This window comes from Chlorocebus sabaeus, chromosome 5 (assembly GCF_047675955.1).
Source record: "Chlorocebus sabaeus isolate Y175 chromosome 5, mChlSab1.0.hap1, whole genome shotgun sequence".
NCBI classification, from domain to species: domain Eukaryota; kingdom Metazoa; phylum Chordata; class Mammalia; order Primates; family Cercopithecidae; genus Chlorocebus; species Chlorocebus sabaeus.
The window spans coordinates 80820310-80838096 of NC_132908.1; the positions used below are offsets into that span (position 1 = coordinate 80820310).

At 52.9% G+C, this 17787-nt stretch overlaps 1 protein-coding gene across 2 annotated transcripts; it reads left to right on the forward strand.

The window, feature by feature from the left end:
• Window positions 1-920: 920 nt before the first annotated feature.
• On the forward strand, window positions 921-7145 carry ADAD2 (adenosine deaminase domain containing 2). 2 transcript variants are annotated; one of them, XM_073015607.1, is made up of 10 exons: window positions 921-1493; window positions 4316-4456; window positions 4807-4854; window positions 4942-5067; window positions 5162-5312; window positions 5397-5564; window positions 5682-5911; window positions 5997-6240; window positions 6498-6639; window positions 6732-7145. In XM_073015607.1, exons 1-10 carry the CDS (start codon window positions 1085-1087, stop codon window positions 6834-6836), a joined length of 1764 nt encoding a protein of 587 aa, XP_072871708.1. In that variant the 5' UTR covers window positions 921-1084; the 3' UTR covers window positions 6837-7145. The 2 variants fall into 2 exon arrangements, with proteins under 2 accessions (XP_072871708.1, XP_007992408.2); XM_007994217.3 differs by having other exon boundaries at window positions 6519-6639.
• Window positions 7146-17787: the final 10642 nt, after the last annotated feature.

Sequence of the window (17787 nt, forward strand, 5' to 3'; positions counted from 1 at the left end):
CACTGTCACAATCCTGGTGAGAGCTGACAGGCCCAGCTTCAGCAGCAGCAGCAGCAGCAGCAAGCATTGTGACAAATCTTACAGACACTGGTCATGCTTTCCCAAGTAAGCGGCTACTGTAAGACTCAGTTAAACTTGCAGCCTCCTTCAAGCAAATACGCGTTGCATCACAGTAAGCCTCGTGTAAATTGTCTTCATCCCTGTCTTCATCTTAGTTTTCCTATTTCTCTTGATCTCTAGCTCCTCACTTTAAACAATTGTTATCTTGTGGTATTTTTATGAATCAACTCAAAATCCCTTCTTAGGGGGGAAAAAGGCAGAGTGTCAAATGGCTATTAAACAAAATTTTTTTTTTTGAGATGGAGTCTTGCTCTGTTGCCCAGGCTGGAGTGCAGTGCCGCAATCTCAGCTCACTGCAGCCTCTGCCTCCCAGGTTCAAGTGATTCTTCTGCCTCAGCCTCCTAAGTAGTTGGGACTATAGGCGTGCGCCACCACGCCAGGCTACATTTTGCATCAAATGGCTAATTCTTGGCTTGAGAGCACTTCTGTTTGACTTCAGAAAGGCCTGCAGTGAAATTTTTATAGCGTGGATTCCAATGATCCTGCTGACAGTGTGAACCCGGAATTCCTGTGTTGAAGTCTCCAGGCTCAGCCAGTGAAGCAGCTGAGCAGCCTGTGATGTGGAGGTGCCTAGGGGCCTACGGCAGGAGCCGGAGTGTGGAACTGAACCTGAGGCTCCCAGATCCGCTTCCCCCGCCTTCAAGGCTCCGCGACCACCCACGGTTAGAAAAGCAGCTGCTAGAGCAACCCCTCACCCACCTGCCGGAACTTCCGTTCAGGCAGTGAGACGTTGGCCTCAGCCATAAGCACGCAAGCTGCCGCGGTTGGGAGACTAGCTTTCCCATTGGCAGGATGCACTGTCTGTCAGAGATCTAAGGGCTCTCATTGGCCAGCGGTGTGGCAGGGGTGGCGCGCACCATGCTTTGTCCACGTGGTCCCCACGTGAAGGAACCCGCCCTGCGCGTGTGAAAGGGTGAGAGCAGCGCGAGATAGGGCCCAGCGCCTCAGATCTTTGTTGGCGACCATGGCTTCGGCTTCTCAAGGCGCTGACGACGGCAGCCGCAGGAAACCCCGCCTGGCTGCCTCGTTGCAGATCAGCCCCGAGCCCCGCCCCTGGCGACCGCTACCCCCTCAGGCCCAAGGTGCCTGGGAGCCCGCGCCCGCGATGGACCACGCGGAGGGCGGGCAGCCCCAGGTCTCGGTGTTGAGGGACAGTGGGCCTGGGGCAGGGGCCGGAGTTGGGGAACTGGGGGCAGCCCAGGCGTGGGAAAACTTGGGGGAACAGATGGGGAGGGCCCCGAGGGTCCCTGTGCCCCCCGCAGGGCTGAGCCTGCCGCTCAGAGACCCACCTGCCAGCCAGGCCGTGTCCTTGCTCACGGAGTACGCGGCCAGCCTGGGCATCATCCTGCTCTTCCGGGAGGACCAGCAACCAGGTGAGGCCGGGCCGGGGCGTGGGTGTGCCAGAGGACAGAGCCTCGGAGGGCTGGGTCCCGGGACGTGGGGAGGGGGTCTGAGGAAGGTGGACCTTGGTCCCTATGCTCAGAGACACCGCCAGAGCAGGACCTGACCTGAGCCTGAGACCTCGGGGTGGACCCTGCTGTGAGCAGCGGTCTCCAAGGATCACCAGCCACACCAGATGCTCAACTGTGGCAGGGTCACGGCAGGTGAACGTTCTCTCCACCTGAGGTCCAGGGAGACTGAGGCCCCTTGGTATTTCTGCATACGTTTTTAGAGCCACTTAACATGCAATTTAAGTTGCCATGCCGGCATTGGAGATACCGGAACGAGAGCCACTCCCCTGACTTAAAGACGTTATTAAGCACAGCTTGGTAAATGTAACACCGTGGGTATGATACAGAGGTAAACCATTATTGCCTCTTCTTCAGTACATACCCCTCAAACCCCTTGACTCAGTGTTTGTGTGTGTGCGTGCGCGCGTGTGTGTGTGTGTTTAAGCCAGGGTCTTACTCTGTTGTCCAGACTGGAGTGCAGTGGAACAATCTTGCCTCACTGTAGCCTCTGCCTCCTGGGCTCAAGTGATACTCCTGCCTCAGCCTCCAGAGGAGCTGGGACTACAGGTGGACTCCACTACACCTGGCTAATTTTTTTTTTTTTTTTTTGTAGCCATTATGTGGTTTTACCATGTTGCCAAGATTGGTCTTGAAATCCTGGGCTGAAGCTATCCGCCCGCCTAGGCCTCCAAAGTGCTGAGATTACAGGCGCAAGCCACCACACTTGGCCCAGGGTTTTAATTTAAAAGTTAATTGCAGACATTATGCTCCTTCCCTGTAAGACATTATGCTCCTTACCTGTAAATACATTCACGTGTTTGTGTGTGTGTGTTTGTTTTTTTTTTTTTTTTTTTTTTTGTGAGATGGAGTTTCACTCCTGTGGCCCAGGCTGAAGTGCAGTAGCACGATCTTATCCCACTGCAACCTCTGCCTCCTGGGTTCAAGCGATTCTCCTACCTCAGCCTTCTGAGTAGCTGGGATTCTAGGTGTCCATACCAAGCCCGGCTAGTTTATTTTTGTATTTTTGGTAGAGATGGGATTTCACCATGTTGGCCAGGCTGGTCTCAAACTCGTGACCTCAAGTGATCCACCCACCTTGGCCTCCCAAAGTGTTGGGTCACAGGCTAGAGCCACCTTACCCAGCCCTTTTTTTTTTTTTTTCCTTTGAGAGAGTCTTGCTCTGTTGCCTAGGCTGGAGTGCAGTGGTAAGATCTCAACTCACTGCAACCTTTGCCTTTCGAATTCAAATGATTCTTGTGCCTCAGCCTCCTGAGTAGCTGGAATTACAGACTTGTGCCACCGTGCTCAGCTAATTTTTTTGTGTTTTAGTGGAGATGGGTTTCACCACGTTGGCCATGCTGGTCTTGAATTCCTGTCCTCAGCCCCCTAAAGTGCTGGAATTACAGGAGTGAGCCACTGTGCTCAGCCTCATATATATTTCTTAAGAACAAGGGCATCTCTTATTTAACTACAATACGATTATCAAATCCTGGAAATTTAACATTGATATACTACGATCTTCTAATTTCTATTCACATTCAAATTTTGCCAGTTGTCCCAATAATGACCTCGTGGCCATTTTTTCCCACCCCAGTATGACATTACAGTTAGCTGTCATGCCTCTTTAATCTCTTACCTGAAACAGTTCCTGTCTTTGTCTTTCACAATATTGATGTCTTTGAAGAGTAAGGGCTGGTAGTTTTGTGAATGTCCTTCGGCTTGGGTTTGTTTCCTCAGGACTGAGTTCAGGTGATGTGTTACTGAAGTGATGTCGAGTCCTTGGCCCCGCATCTCACCAGGAGGTTTGCAATCTTGGTTTGTCCCCTGGCTGTGTGACCTGCGGGGATTTGACTAGGGTTTCATCTACCAGGCGTCTTCACTTTCTTCTTTGTGCTGAATAAGTCATCCAGGGGCATTTGGAGATCTTGTAGATATCCTGTCCCCATAACATTGTCACTTGTGGTTTTAGAAAATCATGCTTTGATGGTTCTCCCCAGATTCAGGCGCTGTTAGGATGGCAGCCACATGCTGGTTTTCTAAGGCCAACATCCCTTCCACGTCTGTCTGTGGTTGCTGGTTGTGATGCCCATTTAGAGCAGACAGATCTCAGTGCTAGTGAGGAGTGCTGAAATGGGTTCCCTTCCAAAAGGGAAGTCCCCAGAGGGGCAGTGCTTGGGAGAAACAGTTTAGCAGCAAGTACTGTGAAATTAAATAACTCTGCACCTTTGACCATGTGATCCCAGTTCCAGATTTTTCTTCTATCTCTCTTGTGTTATAAGTAACACCCAAAATGATACTGTTTCATAGAAAAGGTGTTCAAATACAGGGCCACTGGAGGAGAGGAAATAAAATCAATGTGTGTGTGGCAGGTGGAAGTGCTTGGCGGCTTCCTCCTGAGAACAGGGTGGCGTGGGCTCTGGAGAGGGGACCTGGATGTGGGTCCTGACACAACTTGGGCAAACTGCCTGCCCTTTCTGCTCATCTGTGAAATGGAGTCACACATCCCTGTTGCAGAGGAGTTGGGTGAGGACTTGGTTGAGTCAGCGATGGGTCACAGCCTGCAGAGGCACTCAAGGGTGTGCGCGACATGGGGTGGAGATGGAGCCCGGTGGAGTAAGGGAAGGGCAGTCAGGGTCTCGTTATTCTGGCTGTCCTCGGTGTCAGGTGTCAGGAGGAGGCAGAGGTGGTACCTGTCAAAGGGCCGAAGGCCGGGGGGCTCCTTCCTCACCTTGCTCCTTCCCCAGGTCCCTGCTTCCCCTTCTCTGTGAGCGCAGAACTGGATGGGGTGGTCTGCCCTGCGGGCACTGCGAACAGCAAGACGGAGGCTAAACAGCAGGCAGCGCTCTCTGCCCTCTGCTACATTCGGAGTCAGCTGGAGAGCTCAGGTAATGGAGGGAGGGCCAGGCAGCTGAGCCGCAGCTGGGGACAAGACGCCCGAGGCCGGCAGTCCTGTGGGGAGGCTGAAGTGGCTGTGCGTGTGGGCAGGAGGTGGGTTGCTGCACGAACCATCTGGGCATCAGGACATCACCTGCAGGGAGCTGGGGCGGGGGACAGGTGCCGGTCTCTGCTTTCATGTCCTCTGGGGACACTGGGGGTAGGGACTGCTAGAAGAGCAGCTCATGGAATGTCCTGTGTCTGGAAGATGAAAACTTCCTCTCCCCTGTTCCTCGGCTTCCTGAGGGATGGAGGGTGTGCCTTGGCACCCACACCAGCCCATCCTCCTTGTCTCTTCCAGAGTCCCCCCAGACCTCCAGCCGGCCTCCACCACCCCCACTGAGTGTAGGTAGGTGAGCTCTCGCGGATGCAGGCTCTAGTGTTGAGGGGAGAGGCGTGGGCCCCCTTCTACCTGCACTCTCTCGCCCCGGCACAGACAGCATCCTGACCCATGGGCAGCGCTGCGCAGCCTTGGTGAGCGCCGGCTTTGACCTCCTGTTGGACGAGCGCTCGCCATACTGGGCCTGTAAGGGGACAGTGGCTGGAGTCATCCTGGAGAGGGGTAGGGATTGCCCCAGCCCCAGCCCTGGTTCCCTGGGAAGGGCCCCCTCGAGCTTCTTGCCTTAGGCTGGGCCCTCTCTGCCCTCCCTGCACAGAGATCCCAGGTGCCAGGGGCCACGTGAAGGAGATCTACAAGCTGGTGGCCCTGGGCACCGGCAGCAGCTGCTGTGCTGGCTGGCTGGAGTTCTCAGGCCAGCAGCTCCATGACTGCCATGGCCTGGTCATCGCCCGCAGGGCCCTGCTGAGGTGAGGGACTGTGGGGTGGGTGCCTGACAGCAGCCTTTGCCAGGACAAGGTCGTCCCCAACCACCCTCTACCTGTCACTCCTAGGTTCTTGTTCCGGCAGCTTCTGCTGGCCACACAGGGGGGCGCCAAGGGCAAGGAGCAGTCTGTGCTGGCCCCCCAGCCGGGGCCCGGACCCCCATTCACCCTCAAGCCCCGCGTCTTCCTGCACCTCTACATTAGCAACACTCCCAAGGGCGCGGCCCGTGACATCTAGTATGCAGGGCCCCTGGGGCAGGCGGGGGATGGGGCGCCCTCAGTTGGGCTGCTGGGTGGGGGCCAGGGTCAGAAGAGTGGCCCTGATGCTGGTGTCTGTCCCCTCCCGGCCTGCAGCCTGCCCCCGACCTCAGAAGGCGGCCTCCCGCACAGCCCGCCCATGCGCCTGCAGGCCCACGTGCTCGGGCAGCTGAAGCCTGTGTGCTACGTGGCGCCCTCGCTGTGTGACACCCACGTGGGCTGCCTCTCAGCCAGTGACAAGCTGGCACGCTGGGCCGTGCTGGGGCTGGGTGGTGCCCTGCTGGCCCACCTGGTGTCCCCACTCTACAGCACCAGCCTCATCCTGGGTGAGCACGTGGTGAGGGCTGGAGGGTGGGAGGGGAGGGCAGGGAGGTCACTCACTTTGTCCTGTCCCTTCTGCCCTACATATAGCTGACTCATGCCACGACCCTCCGACTCTGAGCAGGGCCATCCACACCCGACCCTGCCTGGACAGTGTCCTGGGACCATGCCTGCCACCTCCCTACGTCCGAACTGCCCTGCACCTGTTTGCAGGGCCCCCAGTGGCCCCCTCTGAACCTACCCCTGACACCTGCCATGGCCTGAGCCTCAACTGGAGCCTGGGGGACCCTGGCATCGAGGTTGTGGATGTGGCCACTGGGCGCGTGAAGGCCAAGTGAGAAGGGCTCCGTGGGGCCGGGCTGAGGAGGGGTCCTGGTGATGGAGGGCTCCATGCATGAACTTCCTCACCTCAGGTCTAACCCCAGCTCAACCCCTTAGCTCAACCTCTTGGCTCAAGCCCTTACTAGCTCCGTAGTGGTGGTGACACCTCTGCCTGTCCTGTGACTCCTGTGACAACGTCACAGTGTGAGAGGAGGTAGGGTGAGGCGTGTGGCAGGCCTGCTGGTCCAGCTTGTATCTCTCTTATCTCAGTGGCATCCTCTCTTCATCCAGTGCTGCCCTGGGGCCTCCCTCCCGTCTCTGCAAGGCATCCTTTCTCCGGGCGTTTCACCAGGTGGCCAGGGCTGTGGGGAAGCCCTACCTCCTGGCCTTGAAGACCTACGAGGCTGCCAAGGTCGGTCCCCGTCAGTCCTGGTCCCTCTCCAGCCCTGCAGTCCCTGCCTCCTGCAGGCACCTTCTCACCCCACCTCTCATCTCCTGCTCTAGGCTGGGCCCTACCAGGAGGCTCGCCGGCAGCTCTCTCTCCTCCTGGACCAGCAGGGCCTGGGGGCTTGGCCCTCGAAGCCACTGGTGGGCAAATTCAGAAACTGAAGCCGGCCTCGGCGGGCCCAAGATCCCGGAGCCAAGCTGTACCCCTGCTGGGGGAGTGCCCTGTCTGAGGAGGGTTGTGGGGGAGAACGTGGATTGTGCAGGGTGAAACTGGGGCTGGAGGGAAGGAGGAGCCTGCTGTGGTTGGGACGCTGCTGCTGCACATTTGGGCTTGAATAAACAAGTATTTCTGGTGACTGTGTAGTTGGCTGTGTGTGTGTTTTGGGGTGGCCAGGGGCCCTTTGTTTGCGGGGAGAGCCCCTCCTCCTTTGGGAAGCCCTGTGTTCACTGGGCTCCTACCTGGATCCTCTCACTGAGCCACTGAATTGTCACCCCAGCCCCTGTTCACAGGGCTGGAGGCAGATTTAGGAGGGGAGGTGACCTCTCCTGGTTCCTCCTGTTTTCCAGCCTGTGTGCTGGGGGAGGCCACTGAGGCCATGGGTTGCGGGGGTTGTAAAGGGCGGGAGGAGGGCAGGCTGCTTGGGTGTGTGAGCATTTTGTCCTCTGGCCACGACTGGGGCTCTAAATCCTTGCCTTTCTGGGCCCCTAGGATCGGGGGGAGTGGCAGAGAACATCCTTCCCTGGTCAGAGCTTCAGCTGCCGTGGCCCTCGATGGTGCTGTGGGTGTCGGGGCAGCCCTGTGTTGAAGGATGCGGGGAGGGCATGAGCAGCATCAGTCCTTTCCCTGGGCTGCCCGGCTGTTTGACCAGGGCAAGTCATTGGACCACTAGAGCCTGCGTCTTCCAGGAGAGGGACAGTGCTCCCGCCCAGTGTGGGCTCGGCAGTTCTCTCTCCTTTTCCCCCAGGGTAGCATAGTAAGCCCACATGGCAGTCAGGCGCTCTGTTGGCTCTGGATGGGGAGAGAAGATGGTAACACTAAAAGCATGCGCGTATGCGCACACATAAACACACACCCCTGGAGCCTTGCCGGCATGGGCATTATATCTGTTGAGCCAGGAGCACAGCAGCTTTGAAGTCCAGGGACCTGGGGCCAGGGATGGTAGAGGACCATGGCCAGCCCTGTGACCCCCACCCCGTGACAACCTCCCTGCATCCCCAGCAGTTGCTGGGTTCAGAACCACAGGCTGCTCTCCCCTGTGGGCCTTGGGGCTCTGGTCAAAGATGGTGTGATGGTTAATTTTGTGTCAACTTGGCGAGGGGATGCCCAGATGGCTGGTAATGCATTATTTCTAGGTGTCTGTGGGGTGTCTCTGGGAGGAATTAACATCTGATCATTGGGCTGAGTAAGGAGATTGCCCTCCCCAATGCAGGCAGGCACCACCCAATCTCTTGAAGACCTGAAAACAACAAGCAAGCAGAGGAAGGTGAATTCACTCTCTCCGCTGGAGCTGGGACATCACACCTCCTGGGTCTGTGGCCTTCAGACTTGGACCAGGACTCACACCACTGGTTTTCCCAGTTCTCAGGCCTTTGAGTGTGGGCTAGAACACCATCACCCGGGCCCCCAGCACTCACACAGCCATTGGTGGGACTGCTTAGACTCCATATCGTGTGAGTCAATGCCTCACAATACAACTTTATATATCCTGTTGGTTCTCTTTCTCTAGAGAACCCTGACCAATGCAGACAGCCCTCTCCAGAGCTGTCACTCAGGGCCAGGCCTGATGTTGAAGTCGTGAGATTGGGTCCTCTCCCTCCAACCCCCTCTTGTCTCTGCCACTGAGCGTGTATGGCCATGGCCATGGCTAGCCACTTAACCTCCGTGCATGTGCATTGACTCATCTAGAGAAATAATCAGAGGGCTGGTCCCAGGGGTGTGTTCCTGGCTGGCCTGCCCATCTGCAGGCCTAGGCTTTCCCTCTGCTTTCACTGGGCTCATGCTGTCTCCTTTTCCCACAGTGATGATGACATGGGAGAATCTGAGGGAGGTGGGGTGGAGAAAACAGCACCAGTGGACAGATCAGATAGCTCCAGCAGGCCCCAGCCCGAAGCGTGGTGTATCTGTTCTGTTGAACCTCCCACAGCTTGCCATGATAGATGCAATCATTGCCTCAGTGTACAGGTGAGGAAACTGGCAAGGTGCAGTTAGGTAACTTCTGGAAGAGCACCCAGCACCTGAGGTGGGCTGGAGTTGTGGTAATGTGCAGGCCGCCGGCCTTCCAAGCCCTTCAGTTGCAGTCACCACCCACAGCTGCAGCTGGATTTCCTTACATAACCTTGGATGAAACTCTGAGCCCCAGTTTGCTCATTTATAAAACAAGGACTAGGTGATATCCTTCCTAACGTTCCCTTGCGTTCTCTGCTCTGCTCTTTCCCGACTGCTGCAGGAGGTCAGGAGGATGCCCAGAGCTGCAGGCTGGCAGGCTGCGGGGGGGTGAGGCTGGAGCTGGGAGCATCAGGTTGGGAAAATGGCAGCAGGGAGGGCCGGAGAGGGGAGCTGAGGCAGGAGGGGCTGCAGTTCACATGTGCAAAGGACAGGAGGTGAGCCCTTGCCGAGGGAGGAGGACTACAGAGAGGTGTTTGCACCAGCAGGAAAGGTCCGCAGGGCCTGGAAAGCCAGGAAAGCACCGATTTCTTGTTTGAGAAAACAAAGATTTTTACCTTAGGTTTTGCTTTTTTAAAAAAACAAAAAACAAACAAACCAAAAAAAACACTTATCAGGCCAACATTGAAATAATTATTTCTCACTCTTTTTTTTCAGGGATGGAGCAGGGGGTTTAAAAACACCCAAACCTATTAATTAGCCTGTGTATTACACATTGTTTTCCCCAGGAAATAATTTAAATTGATTTTCTTTCTGTACTGCAGTAGTAACTACAACCAGATCTGGAAATATACCAGCCATTTCAAACTTCAGTTGGATGCAATGAGCCTTTTGGTGTTCATTAATCACATAATCACTGGGTAAATCAGTTATTCAAATTGGCATTAACTCTGTTGTGTTCTGCCAAATAAATAATATTTGTCCCCACATTGCATAAATCTGCTTGTCCAATCCTTTCCTCCCAAGACAGTCTTTTCACGACACCAGAGTCGCTCGGTTCTTTTGACTCAGCTTGTTCATTACTGCGGGGTGATGATGAAAGCTACTTTTGAAATGCAGATCTGTTAATGCCTAGTTGGCCGTATCTCCTCTGGGTGAAGTTTTGCCAACAGCATCATATTCAAATTGGGAAGTGATGTAATTTCACTTGGCACAAGTCGAGTAGTGCCTCCTCCAAGTGCCATCCCATCACTCCATCCTTCCTCCTGCAGCCCAGGGCACCCTCTGTTCCGTGCTGACCCGTGCGTTGTCTTCACTCCGGGACAGAGTGTGCCGAGTGGAAGTGTGGACCTGGGAAGTCTCTGGGAGACCAAGACGCCGCTCTGTCTCCCCAATCCTCAGTTTCCCCACTTGCCAACTGAGACAGGGTCACAGACATGCAGCCTGCAAGGCCATGGTGAGATGAGGTGGGAAGTGCACCCAGCACTGTTCATGGCTCTCTCGGCAGCCCTTAGCAGTGACTGTCATCAGGCCTGTTTGCTATTAGTTCCTAGCATGGGGCCTTGTCCCTTTCTCTCCATCTTCACCTGTGGGGTCTCCCACATAGAAGGTGCCCAACAAGCAAGCACTGAATGGAAAATTAGTTAACTAGAGGATCACTTGCAGGAGTGTAACCCACCCCTATATAGAAAGAGACCAGAAGCCCTGTCCCCAAAACCCTTCAGAAGACAATCTGAAAATTTCCATTGTGCTCTGAGCCCTTTTCCTCTGCCCTGGAGCAGTCAGTGAGGACCTAGAGAAAAGTTAGTGAGTGTCTAGAAGAAAGTAAATTGTTACCTTGCCTCATGGTTTAGTGGTGAAATTACCTTTTAAAAATTACAGTTTTAAGATACATATATATTTTCTGTCACCCAGGCTGGAGTGCAATGGAATGATCTCATCTTACTGCAACTTCTGCCTCCCAGGTTCAAGCGATTCTCCTACCTCAGCCTCCTGAGTAGCTGGGACTACAGGTGCCCACCACATATCTGACTAATTTTTGTATTTTTAGTAGAGATGGGTTTTCACCATGTAGGCCAGGCTGGTGTCAAACTCCTGGCCTCAAGTGATCCACCAGTCTCGGCCTCCTAAAGTGCTGGGAATACAGGCATGAGCCACTATGCCTGACCTAAAAGATATTTTTTAAATCGATTTTCCTGAGTATCCAGAGGCAGCAGGATGAAGTACCCTTCCCTCTGTGCCATGCAGAAATATTAACTCAAATTGGATCACACACCTAACACAAGAGCCCAAACTGCAAAACTCTCAGAAGAAAACATAATAGTAAAACTTTATGACTTTGAGTTAGGCAAAACTTTCTTAGATATGTCATCAAAAGCATCATGATAAAAGAAAAAATAGAAAAATTGGGACTCCATCAAAATAAAAACCTTTGTGTTTCAAAGGATATCATCATGAAAGTGAAAAGAAAACTCACGGAATAGGAGGATATACTTGCAAATCATATATCTGATAAGGGACATATGTATACAATATATAAAGAACTCTTACAGCTCAGTAATAAATTCAACCCAATGAATGGGCAAAGGATATGAATGGACATTTCTCCAAAGAAGATACTTAGGCCAGGCACGGTGGCTCAGGTTTGTAAACCCAGCACTTTGGGAGGCCAAGGCAGGTGGATCACTTGAGGCCAGGAGTTCGAGACCAGCCTGGCCAACTTGGTGAAACCCCATCTCTACTAAAGATATAAGAAAAAATTAGGGCCAGGCGCGGTGGCTCAAGCCTGTAATCCTAGCACTTCGGGAGGCCCAGACGGGTGGATCATGAGGTCAGGAGATCGAGACCATCCTGGCTAACACGGTGAAACGCCATCTCTACTAAAAAATACAAAAAATTAGCCGGGCGTGGTGGTGGGTACCTGTAGTCCCAGCTACTTGGGAGGCTGAGGCAGGAGAATGGCATAAACCCGGGAGGCAGAGCTTGCAGTGAGCTGAGATCCGGCCACTGCACTCCAGCCTGGGCGACAGAGCGAGACTCTGTCTCAAAAAAAAAAAAAAAAGAAAAAAAAAGAAAGAAAAAATTAGCCTGGCGTGGTGGCAGGTGCCTGTAATCTCAGCTACTCAGGAGGCTGAGGCAGGCGAATCACTTGAACCTGGAAGGCAGAGGTTGCAGTGAGCCGAGATCGTGCCACTGCACTCCAGCCTGGGTAATAAGAGCAAAATTCCGTCTCAAAAACAAATAATATTAACAAAGAAGATACTCCAATGGCAATAAACACATGCAAAGACACCCAGCACCATTAGCTATCAGGGAAATGCACATCACCATGCTAATGACAGTTGGAGGTGTTGGTGTGCACATGTGGTCCCAGCTACATGAGAGGCTGAGGCAGGAGGATCACTTGAGCCCAGGGGGTTGAGGCTGCGGTGAGCTATGATTGTGTCACCCTGCACTCCAGCCTGGGTGACAAAGTGACGTCCTGTCTTTAAAAAAAAGCGATATCACTTTACCCCCACTAGGATGGCTATAATAAAAAAGGCAGATAATAGCCAGTGTTGGTAAAGATGTGGAGACTTTAGAATCTTCGGGCACTGCTAGTGGGAATGGAAAATGCTGCAGCCTCTGTGGAACACTTAGGCAGCTTTTCAACTGATCAAACATGGTTAATATGTGACCCAGCCATTCCGCCCTTAGGTGTAAACCCAATAGAATAAAATACATGTCCACTCACAGATCTGCACACCAGAGTTCACAGAAGCACTATTCATAATAGCCCTCAAATGGAAACAATTCGAGTGCCATCAACTGATGAATGGATAAAGGAGATGCGGTTCATCCATATCATGGAAATTATCCAGTCATAAAAGGAGTGAAATAGTGACACATGCTACAACATGATTAAACCTTGGAAACTTCATGCTGAATGAAGAAAGCCAGACACAAAAGGCGATGTATTAGATGATTTCATTTACATACAATATTCAGAGTAGATAGACAAATTTGTGGTGGCTTAGGTCTGGGGAGAATGGAGGAATGGGGTGTGTGTGTGTCTGCTAATGGATGTGGGATTTCTTTTTAGAGTGATGAAAAATGTTCTAAAATTGAACATGGTGATGGCTGCACAACTCTGAATATGCTGAAAACCATTGACTTGGAGTTCAAGACCAGCCTGACCAACATGGAGAAACCCCGTCTCTACTAAAAAATGCAAAAATTAGCCTGGCGCAATGGCTCATATCTGTAATCCCAGCACTTTGGGAGGCCAAGGTTGATGGACCATGAGGTCAGGAGTTTGAGACCAGCCTGGCCAATATGGTGAAACCCCCATCTCTGCTAAAAATACAAAAAAACCTAGCCGGGTGTGGTGGCGCATGTCTGCAGTCGGAGCTACTCAGGAGGCTGAGGCAGAAGAATTGCTTGAACCCGAGAGGCAGAGGTTGCAGTGAACCGAGATCGTGCCACGGCATTCCAGCCTGGGTGACAAAGAAAGACTCTGTCTCAAAAAACAAACAAGGCGGTGGCTCACGCCTGTAATCCCAGCACTTTGGGAGGCCAACGCGAGCAGACCACGAAGTCAAGAGATCAAGATCATCCTGGCCAACATGGTGAAACCCCATCTCTACTAAAAATACAAAAATTAGCTGGGTATGGTGGCACACACCTGTAATCCCAGCTACTCGGGAGGCTGAGGCAGGAGAATCACTTGAACCCAGGAGGTGGAGGTTGCAGTGAGCTGAGATTGCGCCACTGCACTTCAACCTGGTGACAGAATAAGACTCCATCTCAAAACAAAACAAAACAAACAAACGAAAACAAAAATTAGCTGGGTGTGGTGGCAGGTGCCTATAATCCCAGCTACTTGGGAAGCTGAGGCAGGAGAATCACTTGAACCTGGGAGGTGGAGGTTGCAGTGAACTGAGATCGTGCCACTGCACTCCAACCTGGGCGACAGAGCAAGACTCCATCTCAAACAACAACAACAACAAAAACCATTGGCTTGTACACTTGGGTGAATGGTATATGAATTATATCTCAGTAAAGTGGTTGTGTGAAACATCTTAAAATTCCATTTTCTTGAAAGTCAGGGTTTCTATTACCACGCATTGCTGTCTTGAAAGACCTGATCTGGGCTGGGCATGGTGGCTCATGCCTGTAATCCCAGCTCTTTGGGAGGCTGAGGTGGGCAGATCACCTGAGACCAGCCTGGCCAACATGGTGAAACCCCATCTCTACTAACAATACAAAAATTAGCATGATGTGAACCAGGATCACACCACTGCACTCCAGCCTGGGCAAAAGAGTGAGTGAGACTTTGTCTCAAATTGAAAAAAGACCTGATCTTCCTGATGTCCTTGTGCCTGACTTGGGTGCATGCTCAGACGCTATGGCAACAAAAGCCAGGTGCTGCGGCTCTCATAGGAGTTTACTCCCCACAAGGCAGTCTGGCATAGATGGCCCGGGACTGGACGGGTGTCTGCCGCCCTCACATCGAGGGGAGGTGGCCTCCTCTTGTAACTGACCCACAGATTCCTCATCCCCTCTGCTCACTTTCCTTTTGGTCCAGACTTAGTCACAGGCCACACCTCACAGCAGAGGTGGCTGGGAAATGAGTCTGGCTGCAGCTCCCTGTTTCTTTACTAACAGGACAGTGCGGGGTGGTGGAAATGGTGGTGTCAGCATCAGTGGTCTTTCTCCCAGGGTGCTGGGAAGGACTGCCAGGCCCCACCCCGCTATACCCCCGAGAAAGGCCTGGCCATGGCAAGGGAGCCTTCTGGCTGCATGGACCCAGGCCACATGCCCAGCATCACCCTGGGGAGTTCCATCCTCTATCCCCTCCTGCCCTGATCACATCTCCTTACTCTGCTCTGTCACTTTCTCTGCTCCAGACATAATGGCCGCCATGATCAAGTACGTCCCTACCTCTGAACCTTTGCGTGTGCTGTTCCTCCTTCTCCAAAGTGTGTCCTCCAGAGGCCCTCACACCTCACTGCCCCTCCCTCCTCCAGGAATTCTCGAATGTCATGGCTCCGTGAGGCTTTCCAGGGTCACCCTCTGCAAAATTGCAACCTCTCCTTAGCAACCCCCACGTGCCCCTGCTTTCTTCCTCATGGTTATTTGTCTCTTCTGTTCCTGGCCAGACCACCCAGGACCTGGAACCATGTCTGGCACAGTGAATACTCTGGGTGAACGAATGCAGAATACATTTGGGAACACCACCAGCCAGCAGTGCCGGGAATGCCGCAGCCCAGCAGCCACAGCCTGACACCCCAGCCACTTTCTGCAGCCTCACCCATACCCAGTATCCTCTTCCCAATCTGGAGTCCTCTTGCCAGCTAGTCCGGACACTCTCCCAGGGACCCCGGAGCAGGTTCATTTATTTTCCAAAGATCCCAGGGTCTCCAACTCAAACACAGGCACCTAGCACGCAAGAGCGTGTGTGAGGCTTCCTAGGCAGGTGGGTAGGAAGGCAGGGGCCAAACACTCCTTGTGAGTGAGACCGTGTCCGTCCCCCTGTTCACTGCCTTGTCCCTGGTGCTGACCACGGGGCTGGTGCACAGTGGCACTTGGCAAGATGAGGGAAGTGGGTACCGCTCCAGGGAAAGGATGGGCACTCACGTTCACAGCACACCTCCTGTGCGTTGGGCCCTGCGGGGAGAAGGCTTTAGGACACATGCATAGGGCTGAACAATGATTCCCAAGGTCACCACGAAAAGGAGATGTTTCACTGCATACCAGAGGAGGTGTTGGCTGAGAAGACATCAACTGTGGATGTCAGGGTGAGGTGGCGACTGGATCTGAGTGTGTGTTTCTCTCTGTGAGTATTTGCTGATGCACTTTGGGTGCAGATTCTCCCTCCCAGGATGGCAGACCAGCAGGGCGGGCCAAGGCGGCTGGAAAGGCCAAGCTCCTCACCCCCCCAGGGCCGGAAGCCAGTGCTGGTCTGGATGCCTCTGTGTGGCAGACCAGGTGTCACTAACGCAGGCCTCATAACAACGGTTTCGGCACGGACCAAGTGGTTCAGTGAAATATTAAAAGCTGAGAGAGCCAGTGCCCTTCTACAAAGGCTGGACTGTCACAAAACCCACCAAGAGTTTTGCCTGGGCCTTGAAGCATGACAGGATAATGAAGGAATTCTTAACGGGACCCGTTTAGATTTAAACAAGTGTTACTGAGGGTATGAAGAACCTCCCCAGGCCTCCACAAACAAGCCTTACTGGGGACTAAAGGAACTCCCCAAACCTCCATGATTTAGCAGGAAAGATGAGGGTAATCACCCCAGCACCTGGACCCATTTAGGTAAGTAAATTTACTGAGGTTCCAGAGGAAGAGCTTCAGGACTCAGACCTTAGTCATGCATTAAAAGAAGTTAATCACTTATGTCTTTAGATGAATGCACACTTACACGTAGACCTATGGCTGAGAAGGTGTATAAGGTCTGGATAACTCTGTAGTTTTGAGTTGGTATGGCGATAATTTCTAGGCTTTCTCTCTGTAACCAGTGACAGAAATAAAAATTCCCATCTCTCCAGTTCATCTGCATCTTGTTATTGGGCCACGAGAAATAATCAGCCCAACGCGTGGTTTGGTTTGGGAGCACTTGGAGCCTCTGTGGGACATGAGCCCTTTATCCATGACATGCAGGGTCACGTTAGTCAGGGTGGACCAGCTGCTGGAACAGACAGCCCACAGTTTCAGGGACTTACTACAGGCGTCATCTTGCTTAGGTCACCCACCAGCGCAGGGGATCAGTAGCGGGGCTGCCACCTCCCTCTTGCAGCCCTCCTCCCTTAGGGCAGGCCTACAGACGTTTCTGTAAAGGACCAGAGAGTAAAGATTTTCGGCTTGCAGTGCAGGCCATAGACTCTAAGTCGTGACTGCTCAGCTCTGCCAATGGAGTGCAAACCCAGCCAGAGACGATACCCAAATGAAGAGCCCGGCTGTGTTTCAAGAAAGATGTATTTATTAAAACAGGTTGCAGATGGGAGGCAATTTGCTGACCTCTGCCTTAGGGCTTTGGAGCATTTGGAAGGATCCTCTACATTGGGCTGAGGCATGTGGAGGGGAGGAAGAGCACAGAGGGTCATGCAAGAGATGTTTGCAGCCAGACCTGGCAGTGCCCTGTACCCTTTCTGCACACCCCACTGAGCAGAACCCCTGCCTGCAGGGAGGATGGAACCGTGGGCCAGTGGTGGCACAGAGGAAGAAGAACCAGGTATTGGCAAACCCATTGCACTCTCTGCCACCCAGGGAAGAGAACAGCCTCACAGTGTATAGCAGCTGATACAGTTTGGCTGTGTCCCCACCCAAATCTCATCTTGAATTATAGCTCCCATAATTGCCAGGGGTTGTGGGAGGGCCCTGGTGGGAGATAATTGAATCATGGGGGCGGTTCCCCCATACTGTCCTCGTGGTAGTGAATAAGTCTCACGAGATCTGATGGTTTGATACGGGGTTTCCCCTTTCGCTTGGTTCTTAGTCTCTCTCTCGCCTGCTGCCACATAAGACGTACCTTTTGTCTTCCACCATGACGGTGAGGCCTCCCCAGTCACGTGAAACTGTGAGTCCATTAAGCCTCTTTTTCTTTATACATTACCCAGTCTCCGGTCTGTCTTTATAGACAGCGTGAAAACGGACTAATACACCAGTGCAGTTTGATAACAAGGGGACAGGCCCTGGGACCAGCAAACATGAGTTCGAATCCTGACTTTTACTATCAGTGGAACATTTTGTGCCTTGATTTTCTCATTTGTAAACTGAGGGCCTCCCTTGAAGAGCTGCTCTGTGGATGAAATGAAATAAGGTGTGAAAAGTCTTGTGTTGGGGCTTTATGCATGGGAGACTCTCAGATCGGTCATTTAAAAAAAAAGACTTTATAGGAGCAGTGTTAGGTCCACAGCGAGATGGACAGGCAGGTATAGAGATTCCCATATACCCCCATACCATGGCGGTATATTTGTCACAATCCATGAACCTACATTGACACATCATTGTTACCCAGAGATTGGG